The sequence below is a fragment of the Clavelina lepadiformis genome, chromosome 5 (genome assembly GCF_947623445.1).
Source record: "Clavelina lepadiformis chromosome 5, kaClaLepa1.1, whole genome shotgun sequence".
NCBI lineage: Eukaryota > Metazoa > Chordata > Ascidiacea > Aplousobranchia > Clavelinidae > Clavelina > Clavelina lepadiformis.
Window position 1 is genome coordinate 18,650,054 of NC_135244.1, and position 21,656 is coordinate 18,671,709.

Below are 21,656 nucleotides of genomic sequence, written 5' to 3' on the forward strand. Positions count from 1 at the left end.
CTCTCCTAATATTAGCTCGAACAAAGCTTTTAAAAAGGGTGGCTATATGATATTGGATCCAAATTACAATAACACGATACCACAGAAGTTAAAGTGGCAGGAGCTATTCTTGCCAACTGCCCATAATTCAACAGAAAGCTATACCGAAAAATGAAATAAAAAAATCTCAATAAATTACGGTTGTAAAAATCTGATTGCATTTTGTGCACTGAATAATGTCACTATCACCTTCTCTGCTATAGTACCTACAATAATGATTATTATGATTGTGATCCATATTTCCTGTTTAATATCTATGCCAGAAATTAAAGCATACTTTGAAATGTATACTTCAATAAAGAAGATCTTTCACTGCGATTTTATGTATGTGCATTACGTTGTTCCTGACAATAATCTCTGCAATGGAAAGAAATGCTGTTATTTCCACATTTTGAAGATTTTTTTCAGCATGTGTAAAAATTACGGTATGTGTGTCTAATATATTCAAACTATGTTTATGGAAATTTATTCCAGACCTTTGGGCTTTGGTCATGTTAAACATATTTATAAAATACACTGCTATAATTCAGTAGTTGACAACAAGCGAACACAATAACGACAAATGAGGCAGAACCTCTTTCTGTGGCACTTTTCCGTGAATCTCTTCGTGTTAAAACATTTCATCCGGACTATGGCAAGTATATTTGCATTGGCATGCTTCTACTTGGGCAATATTTGCAACAAAATGTGCAAAAAACATTAATGAGTGATGGGGTTTAACATCAACTTCCATGATTTTATTTTGTTGTGATTAGTTGTTTGTTGAAGACCACACAATTGTTGTCATGACATGGAGGGGAAAAGATCCTACTTTGCCATCAATACTTTTGAATTCACATACAGATGTAGTGCCTGTGTATGAGGTGATTGACATGTTAGCTGTGGTACCACACTCACAGGCAGAAGATAATACCTCTAGAAGTAAGTGTTATTTTAGTACAAGTGCTTATTCTTACTGCACAACTCTACACTCTACAGTATACTGAAATTGAATCTTGTCATCCAGTTTTTGTGCTTGTAATATGTAATGTTTATAACTTAAAACCACAGGCCATTATTTTGGTAGAAACATTTACCTTTCATTTTTGCTAGGTACTTGACCGCCATATTTGATATTTCTATACTTTTAGGATATAACTGAAGATTCTTGTATGAAACTTCAATTGTTAGTGTACAATCTTCAAATAGTTTTGCAACTTTTAAGATGAGGAAATAGGAGGCAGCAAAGGCATGGAAGTATTTGTGGAGTCACCAGAATTCAATCACTTAATATTGAGCTTGCTTTAAATGAAGGTCTAGCAAGCCCTGATGATGATTATATCGCATATTATGGAAAATGATTTATATAGTGTAAGTTGTAGGAAACTAGATTCTGCATAGCATTGCATTTCATACTTTGAAAGAAATAGAAAAAGTTTCTTCTGACTGAATGCTGATCATTTGCACTGTACTGTAATTTCTTACATAGATTTAATCATCTGAATACTTCTATGCAGTGTTTTTTATGGTGTTTTAAGGTCGGAAATGGTCTCTTAGATTTCTCTATTGGTCCGTAAAAATTTATACTTCTGCAACTATCACAGCAATTAGTCTTCAAAAGGTGCAGTCTGATAAAACTTCCAAGCAGTCGCTTTAGCCAAACCTTAAAACAAACCTGCTTCTGCCTTTAGAAGGATGTTTTATGTATATACAGTAGATTTTGGAAAAGCTGGTTTAACATCATGTATTTTATCTTCAATATTTTAAAAAAGCTGAAAAAACTGTTGTCTTAGTAACAAATAAAATTTTTGCTTGCATTTTATACATTCAATTCATTGTAACAAATTTAATTTCGCTATGATATTTTGTGCATGTGTTAGATGTTGATATTAACACAAAACGGAAGGAAGTAGTGTTGCACTAGCTATGATGCTTTCCTCTCTAAGATCCTGTCTTAGCATTATGCCCGAAATTTTGTCATAACACACAAATTATACCGGGATAAGGTATTTTCTTTTAATGTGTTAATGAGGTATTTGTGCTAGAATTTTTAAAATAGGAACTATTTGAGGTGTTAGCAGTAGTGCATTTAACATTTAGTTCGTTCAATAATGACAAAGGATAGTGAACCGCTTTCTGTGACACTTTTCCGTGAATATCTCCGCATTAAAACAGTTCACCCAAACCCTGATTATGGTCAGCATAAAACATTATTATATTGCTTGACATTCAGGCTACAACTATTGCTTTCTTAAACTTTTTTATTTTACCAGCTCAAGCAGTCGCGTTTCTTGACAAGTATGCTCAGGAACTTGGACTTGAATGCCGACTTATAGAGGTACAGACTGCAGTCTTGCATAGAACGCTTTTCGATTTTTATTGTGGCTACATACTTTGAGAACATATACAAGTAGCGTAAAATAGTAAGAATTTACTGGGATAGCCTGTCAGAAACTTTACTGCCATTTTTTATGGCATAACACAATATTATGACATATATCTTCACACCAAAGCTGCAATGTGTTGGTTTACTACTAGGAAGAAATGGAAGGCTAGAACAAAAAATGTAGTTTTTTCCGAAAAAAGTAATTTTTGGTCTTTAAGGTGTTGCTTAGAAACCGTATGCAATATTATATTAAGCATACTTGTTATAGTGATAGATAGGTAGGTAAATGAAGTGTATACTTTGTTATTACTTTAGTTTTAAATATCAGATAATCTCTGAAAATTCAAGCTTGTAGTAAACAGTGGGGACAAGTTGGCCGCTAGGGCACATGACTTCAGACTATAAGTATAACCTGTACTGATCATATTTTTGATCGTCTGCTGCATTGACAGCAGACGACAAAGTTTTTTTGTATTCAAACAGAAGCTTCTTTCTTTAAATATGCAATCACCATACATGATTTCGTATGTAATGAAAATAACGAAAGTAATAAACCTAGTGTAGTTAAGCTTTTTCAAAGGGTGATCATGGCACTTAATCGGCAATGCTTAGCTTCTAATCAAAAACACCAGTAGCTTACTGTACATTACTCAATAACTAATAAATGTTTTTAACGCCAAGTTATTATAATTGCCCATTTACTTTATTGTGCATGACATCTGAAGTATCCCAAAACTTTGTATAAAGTCACAATATTTCCACTGGAAGTTCGGACTTACCACCATTCCTAATATGTTGCTCTGCAGGGATTTTTACTTTTATCTTTGTTTTCTGACATTGCAACATTTTTTGTGAGAAAAGTTCTCAGATTTTGGCAAAAATATTTTTTCAAAAGTTTACAGCAATCGAGTTAGAATAAAAATTCAAAAAAATGACTCTGGTTTTTCCACCTTCCCCTATTAATTTCCACCCTTTTTAGACATGTGATAAAGATCACACTATTGTTCTCATGACTTGGAAGGGCAAAGACTCCACTTTGCCATCAATACTTCTTAATTCACATACGGACGTGGTCCCTGTGTATGAGGTAAATCACTTTGATTGTCAAATTGATTAGCGGCAAATTTGACAAGCATAAACCCTTGTATTCTATTCATAACAGCTTAATGCATGGGTATTACTGCAGATTTGGTCAGACAATGCCTTTTGGTTAGTAACATGAAGTGAGTGTTATTCAAAGAGTCTTCTCTCTGCAGCAATACCCTTTTGTGCACTTTGTATTATTATTTTTGTATATATGATGATAAAGCTACATTTTTCACAAGTAGCTGGATATAATTCTTTAGGAACATTGGAAATATGATGCTTTTGCTGCTGTCAAAGAAGAAAATGGAGACATCTATGCCAGAGGAACACAAGATACGAAATGTGTTGGAATCCAGTATTTGGAAGCAATTCGAAAGCTTAAAAATGATGGTTATCATTTTGACAGAGACATTCATGTTTCATTCGTTCCAGGTATTTGTTTAATATATAAATTTAATATTTTTATCCAGTTTTTGTGCTTGTACATTTACCAGTAATCCATCAGTTACTGTTTTTAAATAAATTATTGCCACTTAATTTTGCAAGATGAAGAAATAGGAGGGTTCAAAGGAATGCTTTTATTTCTGCAATCACAAGAATTCAAGGCACTTAATGTTGGACTGGCTTTGGATGAAGGTCTCGCAAGCCCTGATGATGATTACGTTGCATATTACGGAGAACGATCTGTGTGGTGTAGGTTTCGAAGTTTAATTTTTAAGTGGCAGTTTATCAAGAAATGGTTCGCTAATTTTTTGTGTTTTGGTTTCATTGTAACTGTTTGAGCATAAAATGAGCTTGAATTTGTGGATTAATTCATTACTAAATTAACAGGGGCTCGTGTGAAATGTGAAGGAAATCCTGGCCATGGATCACGTTTTATTGAAAATACTGCTGCTGAAAAACTGGTAATACACATAGTGCATTGAGGTTTTATATTGTAATGAGACCTATGCTAGTGCCTACTTTGCAGGCAACAGTTGTCTTTAGAAATATGCGATTGGTATACTTCTACACACAGTGCATTGTGGTTTTGTACTGGAATTAGGATGAAACAATATGCTAGAGCAGTGGCCGGCAAACATTTTATTATGATGGCCCAAATTTTATATTCTTTAATAAATGATGACCCAACAATCAACATTACTTTCAAAACATGCATTATGATACAAAATGCGATGAATGTTACTAGCTAGCTGATAATTTCTTTGTACTTTTCTCTTTTTCGCAACAGACATTATATATTGACGTTATAAGAATATAGCTTCGATTAACATACAATTCAATCTAATTATGTACTTTCCACAGGTTTCAACGAGATAGCCTGCAATTAACAGACTATTAACAAATGCATATACACCCACATCATCAATGTTAAATTACATAATCAATTAAAATACATAACCTTTTAGTAATAAGATATGAAATTCAGATTACGCTTTCAAAATTTATTGAAAGTCATCGTCTTGTCATTACTGACAAAATAAAGCTTGAACCTCTTCTGTATGTATCTGTCCCAGGCTGTTCGTTGACTGGTTTAAATTACATATCCTTCTTACACTCACTGTAAATGATTAAACTGTTGTCCCGGTCACAATTGGTAAAGATAAGGTGTAGTAAATGACTACTTATAAATATGCATAAAAAATATACTTGCGTTCTCTGCATAATGTAAGAAATAAAGCTATGTGATTTAGAGGTAACTGTTTTTTTTTTGTCCAGATTTCTGCCAATATGGTTGTTGTAGTTAGCCACACAATTTAAAATGGACAAAAACACTAAGAAGTGACCCTGTAGCGGTCCAATTTAACGGGATTAATACAAAAAGAAAACAGTAAAACTATCAAATAGCCCACTGGCCCACAAGACAAAGTTATTTCATTAAGGGTATAATATGCAGCCCATTATATTGTGCTTTAAGGCCCACAGTTACAGTTGTTCACTTTTGCTAGTGCCAAGTGGCAACAATAGTTTTTAGAAGTATGTGATTGGTATATAAATCCCTCTTTACCCAAATTGCTACAAACTCATAGATTGTTGGTTATTGGACCTTGCGCTTATGCGCATTTGCAAAAGTTAGACAAATATTTATGCTGTTTGCATATGTTTTGCGAAAGACCTTTATATAATTCAAACAAACTTTTTGTAAGTTTCAATCTGCTTAAGTTTATTGTTGATAAAAGTTTATGACAACTAAAATATTTTAATATCTGAAAATCTGTTTATGTCATTTTGACAATGGTACATTAGTATTTTTGCTGATGGAGTACTTCCTACACAACTTTTAGTATTTCTTTACCACATGTATATGAGTAACTTAAAGTCTTTGTTTATGTATGAAAAGTTTTACTTCATTTGCGTTGATTATTTTTTAGAGAAAAGTAATTAACTCATTCCTGGACTACCGTGAAAGTCAGAAATTATTGATGGAATCAATTTGTCGGCCTCTTGGAGATGTAACAACACTAAATCTTACGAGACTGGAGGTAGGGACATAAAAGTTAAGAACCACCACCTAGTACGAACTAAGTCTCTGAACCTTTTGCTATTCTAATGGATTATTTATTTTACTTTTTTAGGGTGGGATAGCTAACAATATTGTTCCAGCAGAGTTGTCCGCAACCTTTGACATACGAATTCCTCCCACGGCTGATTTTCAGGTTACCAGCATAAGAACTGTCATTATATAGGAATCGTTGTGCGTCTAACCAGCTTTTTCAAAATCCCCTTCCACATGATGGAGTGCAAATATCCTTTACCAGTTTAATGACACATGCTAAAACGCTTGCTTTGTTGTCCATCAGGAATTCGAACAGAAGTTACAAGGCTGGTGCAGAGATGCTGGCGAAGGCGTCTCTATAGAATTTTTGCAAGTACTGTATGATGAAGCTACCGTGAAATGTTTCTTCAAACGGACATTAAAATAAACATATTTACAGAAAAATATCGACCAAACCGTCACTGCTACGGATTCCACTAATCCTTGGTGGGTCACATTTTCATCAGCGATAAAAAAATGGTGCGTATCTGGACAATGGCTTTTAATGTCAGTTTAGTTCGGTACATTGATATGCACATAAGGTAACATCATCTACCTTCAACTTAATCTTCTTATTCTTATCCTAATCTTAGTGTGTAAGAATATGTTTTCATGCAGTGGAAAAAACTTGAAGGTGGAAATAAGCTTGGGTGCATCCGACAGTCGATTTCTAAGAAAAGTAAGTTGGCTTATGCCACAGTTTTCTTTTGAAAACACAAATAGAAATTAAAGCACAGTAGTGTAACAAGCTACATGTGCCTCAGTGCCTTTTGAATTTTTATAAGTGATAGAAGTTGTTAGTCAGATTATATTGTTTTGATTTTAGGCTGGATACAATGCAATTGGTTTTAGTCCAATGCGTAACACACCAGTTTTGTTGCATGATCACAATGAATTCTTGAATGAAGCAGTGTTCTTGGAAGGAATTGACACTTACTGCTCAGTTATCAAAGCCCTTGCCAACATGAAACCTTGATGTCCACTTATAACAATATTTTCTTTACTGCAAGATAATCTTGTTTGATGAGTTTTATCATCATTAGTACGCAATCAATTTTTGCACTGCAATTTTTTTATGTTAATTTCTGTTAGTTTTTCACAATATGAATGATTTTGCTCGTTGATATGGTGTATGATTAAATTATCAAATTTTTTTGGGTTGAAAAAATCTTTTGTAAAATCTATTTCAAATGTCAAAAGTAACTAATTAATAATCTAATAATAATCAACACGGCAGTATTGATATTGGAACACGACTTAATGTATGCAATGCAAACACCTCAGCTCCTTCACCCTCTAAAACAATATTTTGAAATGCGTATTTCAATAAAGAAGATCTTTAACTTTTTATTTCATGCAATATATCATGTTGTTCCTGACGTAATAATCTCTGTAAGGGAAAGAAATGCTGTTATTTCCACATTTTGAAGAATTTTTGAGCATGTGTAAAAATTATGGTATATGCGACTAAAATATTCAAACTATGTTTATGGAAATTTATTCCAGACCTTTGGGCTTCTGTCATGTTAAATATATTTATGAAATACATTGATGTAATTCAGTAGTTGACAACAAGCTAACACAATAATGACAAATGAGGCAGAACCTCTTTCTGTGACGCTTTTCCGTGAATATCTTCGTATTAAAACAGTTCATCCAAATCCGGACTATGGCAAGTATATTTGCATTGGCATGCTTCTACTTGGGCAATAGTTCACAACAAAATGTGCAAAAAACATCAATTTCGGGGCGACTACATCTATTTTATCATTTTTTCAGTTCAAGCAATTGCATTCCTTGATAAACATGCTTACAAGATTGGACTTGAGCTTCGGCATATACAGGCACGTGACACACTTTACTTTACATGGACTTGCACCAAATATAATTTTTTTTTTAAATTGTTGATGAAACTTAATGGTGAGTGATGGGGTTTAACATCAACTTCCTTGATTTTATTTTGTTGTGATTAGTTGTTTGATGAAGACCACACCATTGTTCTCATGACATGGAGGGGAAAAGATCCTACTTTGCCATCAATACTTTTGAATTCACATACAGATGTAGTGCCTGTGTATGAGGTAAATGACATGTTAGTCGTGGTACCACACTCATAGGCATAATTTTTCACTGGTTTAGTTGTGACTATTATCTTATAAGGTTGATTTTGAGTGAGTATGTATGTAAATTTTACAAGAGTGTATTTATGTGTGGGCGCCAATTTCTCTAAATATAAATGTTTCTATAGTGCGAGTACTTCATGTAACTGCATGCATTTCTTACATAAGTTATAAAGTTATTAGTGCTCAAAGTCCCTGAAACATTTCCTTTACTGTTGTTATTACCATTAGCCATGGTATTGGACATACCATTGTGTGGTAACTAAGGGAAATAAAGTTCCAAAATAAATAATTATTTATTAAAATCCCATTACTATACTGAAAGCTTCAATTTTAGAAAATTATTTTTAAGTACAAATTTAGGAAAATTTAAACGTTTTTGCTAAAAGTGTGGACAAGGACAACATTTTCAGACCACACAATAATAACTGATCCTGAAATGTGACATGCGAATGATTCAAAGAAAATTATTTGTACATATTGAAATTCCATCAATTGTAAAACACTTCCAAAAGTTTAAAAAAATGTTAATTTGGTGCATTTTTTCAATTTTCCAGGCAGACAAAACAAGTTTTTGGGCCCTAATAAATTTCTTATGTGCCAACACTTTTTAACTGGTTTAGCTATAATTATGATTCTAAAGACTCAATACACCTGATTAATGATCATTATTTATCAAATTAAACGGCTTTCATTTGCATATAAACTTTATATCCATGGGAACTATTATTATATTCTGTTATCTTAAGATTCTCAAATTTTATACTAACCTAATATATTTTACCAGGATCATTGGAAATATGATGCTTTTGCTGCTGTTAAAGAGGAAAATGGAGACATCTATGCCAGAGGAGCACAAGATATGAAATGTGTTGGAATCCAGTACTTGGAAGCAATTCGAAAGCTTAAAAATGATGGCCATTGTTTTGATAGAAACATACACATTTCATTTGTGCCAGGTATTTGCCTATTATAGTTGATATTTCTAGACTTCCAGAACATAACTGAAGATTCTTGTATGAAACTTCAATTGTTAGTGTAAAATCTTCAAATTTTTTTGCAACTTTTAAGATGAGGAAATAGGAGGCAGCAAAGGCATGGAATCATTTGTGGAATCACCAGAATTCAAGGAACTTAATATAGGACTTGCTTTGGATGAAGGTCTAGCAAGCCCTGATGATGATTATATTGCGTTTTATGGAGAACGATCTTTATGGTGTAGGTTGTAGAAAATTAGGTATATGCATCACTTTGCATTTCATACTTTAAAATAAACAAGTTTCTTTTGATTTGATGTTGACTAATCGTACTTGAAAAAAAAATGTACATTTATAATTTGGTTTTACCTGATAGGGGCCCGAGTGAAGTGTGAAGGAAATCCAGGCCATGGATCACGTTTCATTGAAAATACTGCTGCGGAAAAACTGGTAATGTACACAGTCTATTTAAAAACAACATTGATCGTTGTGTTGATCGGCGCATTAAAATTTAAGAGTTTTGTACTGAAACAGTTCATTGATTGAATTTGAAAACTTATTTTATTGTTGTCTTCTTGCTAAGATTAATTGTTATAATATAATATAATAATACTAATATTTATATTGTTCAGAGAAAAATAATCAACTCATTCCTGAATTATCGTGAAAGTCAGAAATCATTGATAAATTCAACTTGTCAGCCTCTTGGAGATGTAACAACTGTAAATCTTACCAAATTGGAGGTAAGATGATTTTATAATACTGTAGTTTTTTTGAAACATTGCTGCAATTTTATATATTTTAAATATATAAAAATATTTTATATATTTTTTTATTTATTTTAATTTTATATTTTTATATATTTGCTATTGTCATGATTGTTTATTTCACGTTTTGTAGGGTGGCATAGCACACAACATTGTTCCTGCAGAGTTGTCTGCCACCTTCGACATACGAATTCCACCCACCGTAGATTTGCAGGTGACCAATAAAACAGTTGTGCAATTTACATACAGTACCAGCATTGGAGTACCATATCATATAAACTTATGAGATCACTGGTTACCTACCTTTTTCATAACCCCAAGTTTATTATGGTGCACTAGTCATATCCCCTTCTTGTACCATTTTCTTTATAAATATAGTATTTAGCTTGTTCCTCAATCAAAAACTGAAAAATTTTAAAAATCAAAGTACATGTTTATTCTGTTAATAGCTTTTCTTTGATTAAGTGGATTCGAATAAAAAAAACAAATAATGAAGTGCATTTCATCTACTTATTTACTGGTATTGGCATCGGGATTCAAAATTGGTTATACTTTTGGAATCTTCCAATCACTAACCATATCCCAGATTGGGAATCGTTGCACTAAAATTTTTTCCAAAGATGCATATTTAAATATAGGAACGTGTTAAACATTTTTGCTTCAGGAGTTTGAACAGAAGCTGCAAGGCTGGTGCAAAGATGCTGGAGACGATGTTTCAATAGAATTTTTAGAGGTATGGTCTCACGGAAAGCCTTTCACAAAGTTGATGCTAATGTTAGTTTTATTACAGAAAAACACTGATCAAACAGTCACCTCAACGGATTCCATTAACCCTTGGTGGGTTGCGTTTTCATCAGCCATAAAAAAGGTCAGTTGAAGAAAGTGGATATTAAATTGTTTCTACTCATTCTCTTGTTAAGAATTTGAATTAAAAGCTAAACCAATTTTCCGACATAATTCTTTTAACAAATAACAAAATGTCATATGGCAGAAAAAATTGAAGGTGGAAATATTTTCTGCTTCAACTGACAGCCTATACCTTAGAAGAGTAAGTTGGCATTTTTGTACATTTTTCCAGTTACAAAGACTAACCAAACTCGAATATTCTGACATGAAGTGTACCATTACAAGCCTTAATGAACTTTAAAATTTTATATGAAGGGTTAGAGATTTAGTCAAAGCATGCTTTCTAAATTGCAGGCTGGATACAATGCAATTGGTTTTAGTCCAATATGCAACACACCTGTTTTGTTGCATGATCACAATGAATTCTTGAATGAAGCAGTGTTCTTGGAAGGAATCGACACTTACTGCTCAATTATCAAAGCCCTGGCTAACATGAAACCTTGACTGTTCAGAAATTACCTTTATTGTGAAGCAATCAAATGCATGTATTTGCAGAGCTTTAATTTTAACATAACTTAAGCATCAGAATCACTGACTAAGCAAAATCAAACTTTGTTCATGCAATCATTGTTAGTATCAATTTTGATAATATACCATTAGTTGTTCTGGCTGGCGCTGGCATTATGGGGTAAAATGAACAATTCATAAATTCTTCTTCCAAAGTGTTATTCGTGTACCAGTATAATTGTTTTTATAGCAATAAAAATGCACGCATACTCACTGATATTAGAAAATTACCTTGTGAGAAATTTATTCAATAAAATAGGCAAAAAAAGTTTTGGTATACATACATGGAAAGGTTCGGAAATTAATAAACATTAGTCATTGTTTCCATATTTTATGCTTTTTTTCTACAATATGTTTGTACACAGTAAGTGACAATTACAAGTGTCAATCTATAAAACAAACCACTGACAATTTTTACAGTGTCAGTGACCATTGTCTTGAAACTGACCAAATGTGAACTACAAACATTCTTGTTGCATTGGCTGCACACACGAGGGGTCTATCTATCCTTATGTTTTTGGCACATGTGACAAAGCTGAACACTTTAACAACAAAATTAAAGGATTAGAAACTTTACAACACAAGCATTTAGCAACTTTCTACGGTGGTGTCAAATTTGACCCCCAATTGCAGTTTAGGTTATATTATTTTAAAGTTATGAAAAAACACACAGGAACGTTAGATCGAAAGATATTCATTCTTATTTTCCTTAAAACACAATGATCGAAGAATTCCTCGGGCTGCTGCACAAAATTTTAAGAAGCCAAAACGTTATCATTGATATTCTTCTCTTGGGGTCAGATTTGACCCCAATAACCATTGGAGGGTGAAACAAATACCGATTTTACACACAATACAATACCTGTGTCTTTTATACAAAACCAAATGCAAACCTGCTGTACACTGTTGCCATTCTCGTAGGTAAACAGCATCTGGTATGACGTTTTAACAGGAATTTTCATGAGACACCTAAAAGTCGGGGAGCAGTGCCAATGCTATAGGTGCCAGAGCTCTGTTGGACCTGACAAAGCTTACCATTTCTTATGCCGCATTTCTATGTATCGCATTTTGTGTCTGTATTCACTAGCCTAATTAAATATCTTCATAAAATAAATTAAAGTGATAAGTAAACAAAAAAATTCATGTATTTTGTCAATTAAAAACGTTATCAACAGTGCAGTGTTGCCGGGACTCGTAGAGGTGTCGGAGTTGGCAGCACTGCAAAGTCAGTCATGATTTTCAAGGTCATTCTGAGATTACTGATCTGGTCTGATTTCATCATTCTAGCTCCATGTTCATCTTCATTTTCAAACTCATTTCCTGCGGGGCATGTTCTTCTATGCATGTTCAGTGTGTGTGTTTGTTTTTATTCTTATGATAGTGTAGCATTTCGCTTTACTATCTTGTATAGGACATCTGAAGCATGTGAGTTTTCCATATCTTATTTCTGACATGTGCAATTCAATAAGTTTAGTGCACCAGAGGGCCTTACTATCGTGCCCTCTCTGGGGCCATGGAAACGGGATTCCAATTTTTGAGATGGGGTTTCTTTTGTGGGAGTTTCTTAACACCATCCAGCTGCACTAATCTTAATCAATTTAAGTATTGTTTGTTGTTGTTACCGTGTTAGTTACTGAAGCGTAATTCTACTATCATCTTTTAATTATCACGCTGCATCAGTGTCCAAATTTAAACAACTGTATCACATATTTTTTCATTTGTTTTATTATTATTTGCATGTTGGGTTTAGGTTTGCATGCCGTGCTAACAATTAATTATTCAGCTTTACCATGTGTTAACATTATTTTTGCACGTTTTAAGCTCTTGGACTGTATGCACTCTAACTGTATACCAATTACAATAGCCAACTTTCTTATAGCATTAGTACATTTTTGATATAGCAAGTACATATGAATAGTTGCAGCTATTTTTTGTATGGCAGTTTTAACAAAATTATGATGGTGCTAAAGCAAATGCCTTAGAAAAAAGCAATTGCAATTTTGCAGTACCCTAGTCTACTAATCAGGAAACAAATACATAACCATGATTTATAGCCTGGAAAATTTGTGTGATGAACTTCGTCACAACGCCCATTCACTTGCACGTAGACAATCACATAATAATATTAGAATTATGTGCGTATACAAACACTATGAAAAAGAAATCGATTTTGTATATGTGATAAATCTAATTCTAGTTTAATTTGTAGTTTAAGCAAATTCGTCAATTCTAATACCAATCTAATCGCAAAAAGCTGAAAAACGACTAGTTGTCCAAGTCTGTCTGCTACATAGATATCTTACATATAAGATATCTATGGTCTGCTATGGTATTTTGATGTTGTATCTCGGGGAAGCCCCATACCAAAGTTAATTCATAGACACTTTCTATAAATCCAGAAACAATTGTTGTTGCAAAAAATTGATTAACGTAAACTAATGCCGTCATTGAGCTTTAGGAACGCAACCATTTAAACATTAAATAAACCAATTGTTTTTTTTTTTTGCGAAAAGTAACGTTTCATTATTTACACCTTAGAAAATTTTCAATCCAAAGAACTTGCCCTGTAAAGTTGCGTGTTATAATCAAGTAACTATACTTAACTTCTTTTGTTTTTTAAAGAAAAAACAATACATCATTGTACTCTTTACTCAAATGTTCCAAAAGTTAACGATAAACGCTTGCGTTAATGTTTGCCAACAATATTCAGTTTTATCTGTTTTTCATAAATCCGTTTGAGGTCGCTATTTTGGCAATGAGAACATGACTGCGTGAGCTCGTTTCCAAACTTTCTTTTTATCGTGTGGTTGTGTAGGTTCCAGCATTGTTGGTGAGTTCTCAACCAAATATTTTTTATTTTTGACTTAATTGCGAAATTAAAGTTTGCCGGAAACATTTTGATTGTATTCATGATTTGCAATATTTTAAAATTACGGATAAATCAAATGTTCAATATCTTGGTTCAGTATCATAAGCCTACGCACTGAATTACAGCAAGGCCAGGTCCCAGCCCGTCTGCTATAGTGGATAGTGTGGCGCCTGCGCACACGAGATTCTTAAACGTTCACGCCGATTTATAATAAATGAACAAAGAAACACTAGTTTTAACACCAATTTGTAATAAAGAAAGTGTTGATGCTTCAATACACGCCAAAATTTGCGTGTTTTTACAATGACCTGTCTGTTTTTCATGGTAGTATTCACCTACATTTTGGGTGTTCAAACTTGCTAACTCAGGTGTACTACAGCTAGTCCAGTTTTGCGCTTACTTAATCTTTTTTAGTGTTTATCTAATGACGATATGGACTTATCGGCCCCAGCTACTCAAATTGTAATGGAATCTGGTTGTATACTAGACCCCATTTATTTAATTTTAAAATTCTATTTATTTTTCAGTGCAACTAAATCTGGCCGAGTTCATAGTTTAATAAATGAAGCAGTTGGCTTGCTCTTGAAATTTTTGTATGCTTGTGAAGCCACGTCAAAAAGGCTGAAGTAGATATTTATGCCAGTGGCATAACGATCTTTACCACAACAAACTACACTGAAAAGCGTGGCAGTTTTCAACAAGAAAGCATGCGTACAAAGCTGTAAATTTTGGCGTGATACCGTGGACTGAAGCATCAAGTCTTCGTTTAATTAGTATAAATTTGGGTTCCAAGAACCAGCTTTTCTTTATTCATTTATTTCAAAATGATGTGAAGAAAAAAGTTTAGCGTACATTTTAATGGACCTTGTGCGTGCATGTGCCACACTTTTCCACTGTGGGCTGTAACCTAGAGGTACATGTCAAATGTTGTCAATGCTCCGCACTGCTCTGCGAAGTACTCACAGAAGACACTTATTTTGTGTGCATATTATTAATCTACGTTGAACTTCTTATTTCATAAAGTTTGTAACCAACCGATTTTCATCACCACATATCATTCAGCTTACTCGTTGACCACAGTGGCAACTGTTGCACCAGCACGTCGAACTTTTACACAGTAATAAACAAGCAATGTAAATAATTTTTTAGAAGCAAATTGCCATTATAGTCAAGTTCAACTGTACATATTAACAGAACATAACCTCTGTTTGCCAGCAAAATGACACCACGACCGCTTAATGGGAAGAAGATTGTCAAGAAGAGGGTGAAGAAATTCATCCGTCACCAATCTGACCGCTACAAAAAGCTAGCAGTAAGTTTGTTATGGTGCAATCATGCTTATGCTGATCATGTCCAATTGAGCATCTTTTTTTTACATGATGATGTTCAAATGGTCTTTGCAATGAACATTTGAAATCTAATGTTTTTAGCCAAACTGGAGGAAACCAAAGGGTATTGACAGCAGAGTGCGAAGGAAGTTTAAGGGTCAGTATCTCATGCCAGGTGTTGGCTATGGAAGTACAAAAAAGACCCGTCATTGCATGAGAGATCACCGTGGATTTCGTAAACTCCTTGTCCACAATGTCAGAGATTTGGAGGTGAGTGCTACATAACATATTCACATGTTTGCTTTTAGGTAGATTTTAACAGCAGGTTACTACTTTTTAGGTTCTTTTGATGTCAAATCGGTCGTTTGCTGCTGAAATTGCTCATGGTGTGTCAAGTCGCAAGCGCAAGGTTATTGTTCAACGGGCGAATGAGTTAAACATTTACCTAACCAATCCTAATGCCAGACTTCGAAGCGAGGAAAACGAATAAATAAGTTTAATAAAATTCGCACCCATACTTCTGTCTTTGTATATATTACAAATTAGTGCTAAAGTTAGGCATCACAGGCTAGATAGAAGCAGCTGGTGATTATCAACAACCAACACAATGTTATAGTAAAAAAACACTCACAACTCTTTGATGCATTGTATTTGACGAAAATTAATAAATAATCTCTCTTGAAAAGTTACTTAAGGCCAGCAGAAATTTGTAATGTTTCAAAATTTGTAAGTTATGTAATCTTTCACAAAAATCAAGCACCTCAATCAGAAGTTTTTAAATCATGCCAGTTAACAGAGTGCTTGTAAGGGAAGGTTGCACTACTAGGCTTTGCCTCAGCCTAAATGTTAATCAGGATTTGCAATGCAAAGTGTGTGACAAAAGAAACATGAAATGTTTGTCAAATCCGTATGTCTTAGGACAGAACAATGGAAATACGCATGGGTGCTGTTCTTCAAATGCAAAGAAGTGTCAACTGTGTTGAAATGGATTTATAAGGTACTTTCCTAACCTTGGGTCTTCACAAGAATTCCTTATTCCAATTGAATTACTTTAGTCTAGTAGTTTGCATCACCTGTAGTAAAAATTTGGCTAACCATATTTTACCGATTTATTTTCAAGTCCTAAAACTGAATGCAGTTTTCCAAATTCCATCAGACGCAAACTGTTTTGAGCAGCTGCTGTTATGTCTTCAGCTGCTTCTACGTCCAGTTGCATTCCCACATCAGTTTCTTTCTCACAAGGATCTTTTAAACCGATACTATCTGGAAGCAGGACACCACTGCTCAGAACTGAAAATCAATTGAGCTATTTAGTTGTAGAAAATAACTTTATTTGTATTTAAAGTATAACACTGTTTATTTAGTTGATGTTGTCTGAACCGTGTTAACCACATTTTAAAGTAAAATAAGAAACAGGATATAGTTTGGCACTCTTATGGTTAACTTTATAATTTTAGACACGAGCTTATAAGCTTGCTTATGCAGAAGCAAGCTTACACCTTCTTCAAGAGTACTGTGAAATAACATATGCTTGCGAAAGCTGTTAACTACAAAAGCCTGGGCTAAAATATAATGTGTTATTAACAACATACTTTCCATGCATCTTTTAAAAATGAAATCAACTTTAGTGAAATTTTCGCTTTCATGCTCATCTACTTTCATGATTTTTTTCTGCTCCTCGGCACTGTCCATGGCAGTACAGACCAGAACAACAACCAACCATACCGATAACTTCTTCCAGTTAGCATCAGTTTCTCTCATGTGCAAGATAACTCGTGTGACTGTCAGACCTTGCATCGACGTATCCAACTTGGACAAAAAGCAATAAATTGGAGCTAGTCTAGGGGCTTTCAAGCATGGAAGGTAAATGTAATTGACTGTTGTCCTTAATAACAAAAAATTGTTGCATGTTATTACAGCGTTTCTAAATTTAGGATAAATGAAAAGAAACACAAAAAGTCCAAAAAATGTATATTATAAAATATTTTGTATCATAATGTTTGACAATCTACCGTAAGTACCTTTGTGGAAAAAAATCGTAATCTGCGTATTGCTGCTAATCCTATAAGGCAACTTTTTGATGACAGCAAGTCTGATTCAGCTATTTTCTTGTTTTCACCTATTGGTCCTTGATCAGACCATTCTGGTGATGTTAACCTGATACAATGCAGAAAAAGATTAATATTTGAAAAATACATCAATGCAATGACCGCTCTGGAAATTCTTGAAGAAAAGTAAATGACCAAACAGCTACTGGTTACTGCAGGTTCCCCCACACAATGAAAAAATATAACTGAACTGGCGTTTAGTACATCATCTCTGCAATTTGTCATCAACAGCATTTGCCATCGGAAATAGAAATTATGATAACTTAATACTACTGTACATACAATTGATTATGAAATTTCAAGAAGTGGGTCATGCCTATTTAAAAAAAATCTGATTCTAATCATTGATACATACGGTATTACTAAGAGCTCGGCAACCACTCTTTCAAAAGGAGTGTTGCTCTCACTCGTCAATGACAAAAAGAGCGATGCTTGTTAAAAGTTACAATTTTTAAGTCGTCCATAGCACTGAGTGTTTTATTATTGTAAAAATAGCATCTTTTAAAGAGATACAGAAAGTCATTAATGAAAACAAATTAGGTATAGAAAAGTATATAATTACAATCATGTATTTTTTAAAGAATATGTACCGGTAGTCTTTATAACAACTACCACTATTATGTGATTGACCAGTATTTGTATTCACTAATTCACACCCATTTTACTTTTGAAACATGATTCAGTAAAAACAATTTTAATACTATTTATCAATCGTGCACTGTTCAATTGGTACTTCATTGAGAAAATGCACGGCAATGTGCCAACACACACCTGAACAAAGCACATTATATGCCTTTACTAAGATCGGCACAGGAGTAGTATGGTGTAAAATACATTAATAGCACTGTAGCAAGGATGGTAATGACTGCTGTTGCTTTCCCCTACTATGTGATGCTATCACGCTCTTTACACCAGCACATGTTCATACGCTACCACTCCCATTCAACGGCCAGATGCTGTCTTACTGTGCGTGTACATAGTATGAACAAGTGGCATCAATGTGATTTCATACACGAGTACTTGGGACTTAACAAGAAACAATTTTAATTATTCCAACTAATAAAGTATGTACTAGGTTTTCCCATCTCTAATAGTAGATACAAGTAGGCTACCTTATTATGGCTTCAAAACCATCAAAGTCTTCAAATTTAGTAACTATGCATTCAGCCTCATCATCAAGGGAAAGAGTGAAATTTTGATTCTGCATTTCTTTTTCCTTGGCTAAGTGAAAAGGAAATATTTCCCTTAAGGTAACGAGAAGATTGCGTGTTGGTTTTTGCTGCATTCAAAATTAAAACTCATTTTATTTGTTAACATTTATTACAACACACAGTTACTTCAAAATCTTTTAATATAAAGATATTATAACTATCTATCAATAAAACTATCAGTTACCTTAGCCAGTACCACAATAGTTGATCGCATACAATCTCCAACCAATAACCGCATGGCAACATCACCACATTTAAGGGCACCAATAAGAACAGCAACAGGTTTCTTCTTACAAGGTTTAGTTTTTTTATTGTCAATAAAAGTAGTAGCTTCTTCGTCAGATTTAATGACAGGTTCATCGTTCTTTTCACTGGGATTGAGATTAACTTGCTCTTCATATTCTCTAGATAACTGAACCGCACTTTCTTTAATGGCATTAAGCATGGCATTTACAACCACATTTATTTGGGTTCGCTTTTCCTTTGAAACATTGGCAACTTTGTGCTTGTTATATATTGCTTCTTCAAATCTGTTGAAGTTCTTTGGTAGTTTCCTGGGTAAGGATTTATTTCGTCTATTTATATTGTCAAGCTTCTTTGCCACCTTTGGAAGCATTTTAATTCGTTTAGCATCGACATTGTGACCACTAAAATTTAAGCTTGAAGCAGAAACATTATCATGTCTGTGATTTTTATAAGAATGAAAATTGTGATCTTCATAGAAGTTAACACCATGCGGATCATCCAAACAGTCGTCATGGTAATCACTTTGAAAGTGGGCTCGCTTTTGTCCTTGTCTGTGTTCCACCTGTTTCCATTCAAGGTCAGGTGACCAGTCATTTTCGGCAGCGTATTCATTAAATTGGTCTTCTCCATGCCATTGCTGATCTGCCTCATAACTGGTTCTGTAGGAGGATTCGGGAAAATCACTTGTATAGTGTTCATAATAATCTTCAGTACCTGGTCCGAGATTATTCAAACCACTCTGATCCCATGTTTTACCACTATTATTTGCATAGCCCATTCCTGAATCCCAATAATTGTCAAAATCATTTCGGTAGTGGTGCGGTGTGTAGACATCAGTCATATAGCTTGTACTTTCTATTTTTCCGTAACCTCCTGTTCTGTTGAAACTACCATGTAACGGCTGTTCAAATCCCCCATGCAAACTTTGTTGCCTTCCGTAGTTAGAACGTGCATTTCTTTGTGCGTAGCTTTTTTTGCGTCTACCCCTTGAATAACCATCATGTCGGGCATAAGATGCCATTCTTCTCAAGCCAACTTATTGAGCACAGTTATGATATTGTAAGGAAACATAATTCGTAAGTAAAAATATTTCTATTGAAAATAATTTTAACCAAAGAATGAATTTTTAGACATGATTAGTTCACACTATATCCAGCATTCCAGCAGTCTTCAACCTACGATCCACAGTGTCATATTAAGTTTATGACATTACAACGTTGCCGTCAGTAAAATCAATTTTATCAAGTTTAATGATCCAAGTTTTTAGTAATTTTTAACACAATTTTCATTCATGTTGGTGTAATTGTGTTTCAAATTTGTATGTGCTTGTTTGTTACGCCACAAATAAACTTGCTGCATCATCTGTTTTGAATGCAAGTAAAATTGCTTTTTCAGTATTACCGTTTTAAGTACAGAAATTGGTGAATATTAACAAGGCATAACTTTTAAAACAACTAGTGGACTTATCAGGACTCTCGCATCTGCTACACAACAGTTTGAATGAGTGTTACTAATATGGATATCCATTTTCATTTTTTTGGAAATCAACCTCTTTCTGGATGCAACTGGACCACAGCGGAAAGTGTGGCACCTGCATACACGAGATTCAGTAATTTGCACACCAAACTTATTATCTTAACGCCAATTTGTGAATAAATAAACACAAAGAAAAGGTGGTTGTTTAAACTCCAATCTATAATAAATAAACCAGAATTGGGATTTCAGTAAACGCCATCATGCCAAAATTTACGACTTTGCAGGCACAACTGATCGAAGACTGCCTTACTTTCCAGTCGGTTGTTTATGATCCAGACGGGAGTTTTCCACAAAAAATTGTGCATGCAAAGACACTTTGGTATCAAGACATGCACCATTGCGTTGATTGTTTGTTTATTAATAATAAATTGGCGTTCAAACAACCAACATTCTTTGTTTATTTATTATAAATTGATGTGAAGATAAAAAAAGTTCAGCGTGCACGTTGATGAATTTAGTTCGTACAGGTGCCACACTTTATGACCACTTCAGACTCATAAACAAGGCATCAAACTTGAGTCACAATTCAAGTCGAGTCTTTCAATAAATAGAGCTTAGTAAGTCAAGTTATGTCTGAAGCCAAATCAAATAGCCCACACAAAAAGCAAAAATACTCTATCGCGAAGCATTGGGGAATTTTCGAAAACTTGCTTCCTTTTTGCAGCGTCCTAAGCTGTTAAAAGGAAAATCATCCTCATTTTAACTTGTAGCAGTAAAAAATTGTAACGGTAAAACATTGAACGTTAAAAAAATTGGAAGCGTCCATTTCACCGGCTGCCGGCTACCGGCTACCGAATTTAGAAAAAGCTACTTTGGTAAAACGGCTGCCTATGAAGCAAACAAGTATTTTACCGGCCGCCGTTTACCGAAGCAGGAAAATGGTTGTGGCGGTCAGTGCCATAACAATATTTTACACCTAAAATTAATTGCTTTTTTAAAAGATAAAATTAGACCTGTACCTTTAATTTTTACTTCTGTGTGACCTTTCGTGTTCTTAATTGTGTTCGATTTCGTCAGTGGGTTCCACGTGCACGTGTTAAAGATGTCGTTTTATA

General features: G+C 34.0%; 4 protein-coding genes across 5 annotated transcripts; 3 read left to right on the forward strand and 1 right to left on the reverse strand.

The window, feature by feature from the left end:
* Positions 1–26: 26 nt before the first annotated feature.
* On the forward strand, positions 27–7,588 carry LOC143460194 (aminoacylase-1-like). 2 transcript variants are annotated; one of them, XM_076957616.1, is made up of 14 exons: positions 27–673; positions 795–960; positions 1,170–1,389; positions 2,292–2,356; positions 3,384–3,491; positions 3,751–3,922; positions 4,037–4,183; positions 4,322–4,395; positions 5,863–5,973; positions 6,067–6,147; positions 6,292–6,360; positions 6,427–6,506; positions 6,645–6,705; positions 6,853–7,588. In XM_076957616.1, exons 5-14 carry the CDS (start codon positions 3,414–3,416, stop codon positions 7,000–7,002), a joined length of 1,023 nt encoding a protein of 340 aa, XP_076813731.1. In that variant the 5' UTR covers positions 27–673; positions 795–960; positions 1,170–1,389; positions 2,292–2,356; positions 3,384–3,413; the 3' UTR covers positions 7,003–7,588. The 2 variants fall into 2 exon arrangements, with proteins under 2 accessions (XP_076813731.1, XP_076813730.1); XM_076957615.1 differs by lacking the exons at positions 27–673; positions 795–960; positions 1,170–1,389 and adding an exon at positions 1,400–2,214.
* Positions 7,589–7,612: 24 nt separating this feature from the next.
* LOC143460197 (aminoacylase-1-like) lies at positions 7,613–11,432 on the forward strand. The gene is made up of 12 exons (XM_076957621.1): positions 7,613–7,698; positions 7,806–7,870; positions 8,000–8,107; positions 8,934–9,105; positions 9,218–9,364; positions 9,500–9,573; positions 9,756–9,866; positions 10,024–10,104; positions 10,555–10,623; positions 10,681–10,758; positions 10,882–10,938; positions 11,091–11,432. The coding sequence occupies exons 1-12, from the start codon at positions 7,614–7,616 to the stop codon at positions 11,238–11,240; spliced, it is 1,197 nt and encodes a 398-aa protein (XP_076813736.1). The 5' UTR covers position 7,613; the 3' UTR covers positions 11,241–11,432.
* A 2,642-nt stretch (positions 11,433–14,074) lies between these two features.
* On the forward strand, positions 14,075–16,017 carry LOC143459937 (large ribosomal subunit protein eL32-like). The gene is made up of 4 exons (XM_076957259.1): positions 14,075–14,133; positions 15,388–15,484; positions 15,603–15,770; positions 15,841–16,017. The coding sequence occupies exons 2-4, from the start codon at positions 15,392–15,394 to the stop codon at positions 15,988–15,990; spliced, it is 411 nt and encodes a 136-aa protein (XP_076813374.1). The 5' UTR covers positions 14,075–14,133; positions 15,388–15,391; the 3' UTR covers positions 15,991–16,017.
* A 15-nt stretch (positions 16,018–16,032) lies between these two features.
* On the reverse strand, positions 16,033–20,220 carry LOC143459936 (uncharacterized). The gene is made up of 5 exons (XM_076957258.1): positions 19,004–20,220; positions 18,721–18,887; positions 17,522–17,657; positions 17,093–17,309; positions 16,033–16,790 (listed from the first exon to the last, which is right to left on the reverse strand). Exons 1-5 carry the CDS (start codon positions 20,084–20,086, stop codon positions 16,591–16,593), a joined length of 1,803 nt encoding a protein of 600 aa, XP_076813373.1. The 5' UTR covers positions 20,087–20,220; the 3' UTR covers positions 16,033–16,590.
* Positions 20,221–21,656: the final 1,436 nt, after the last annotated feature.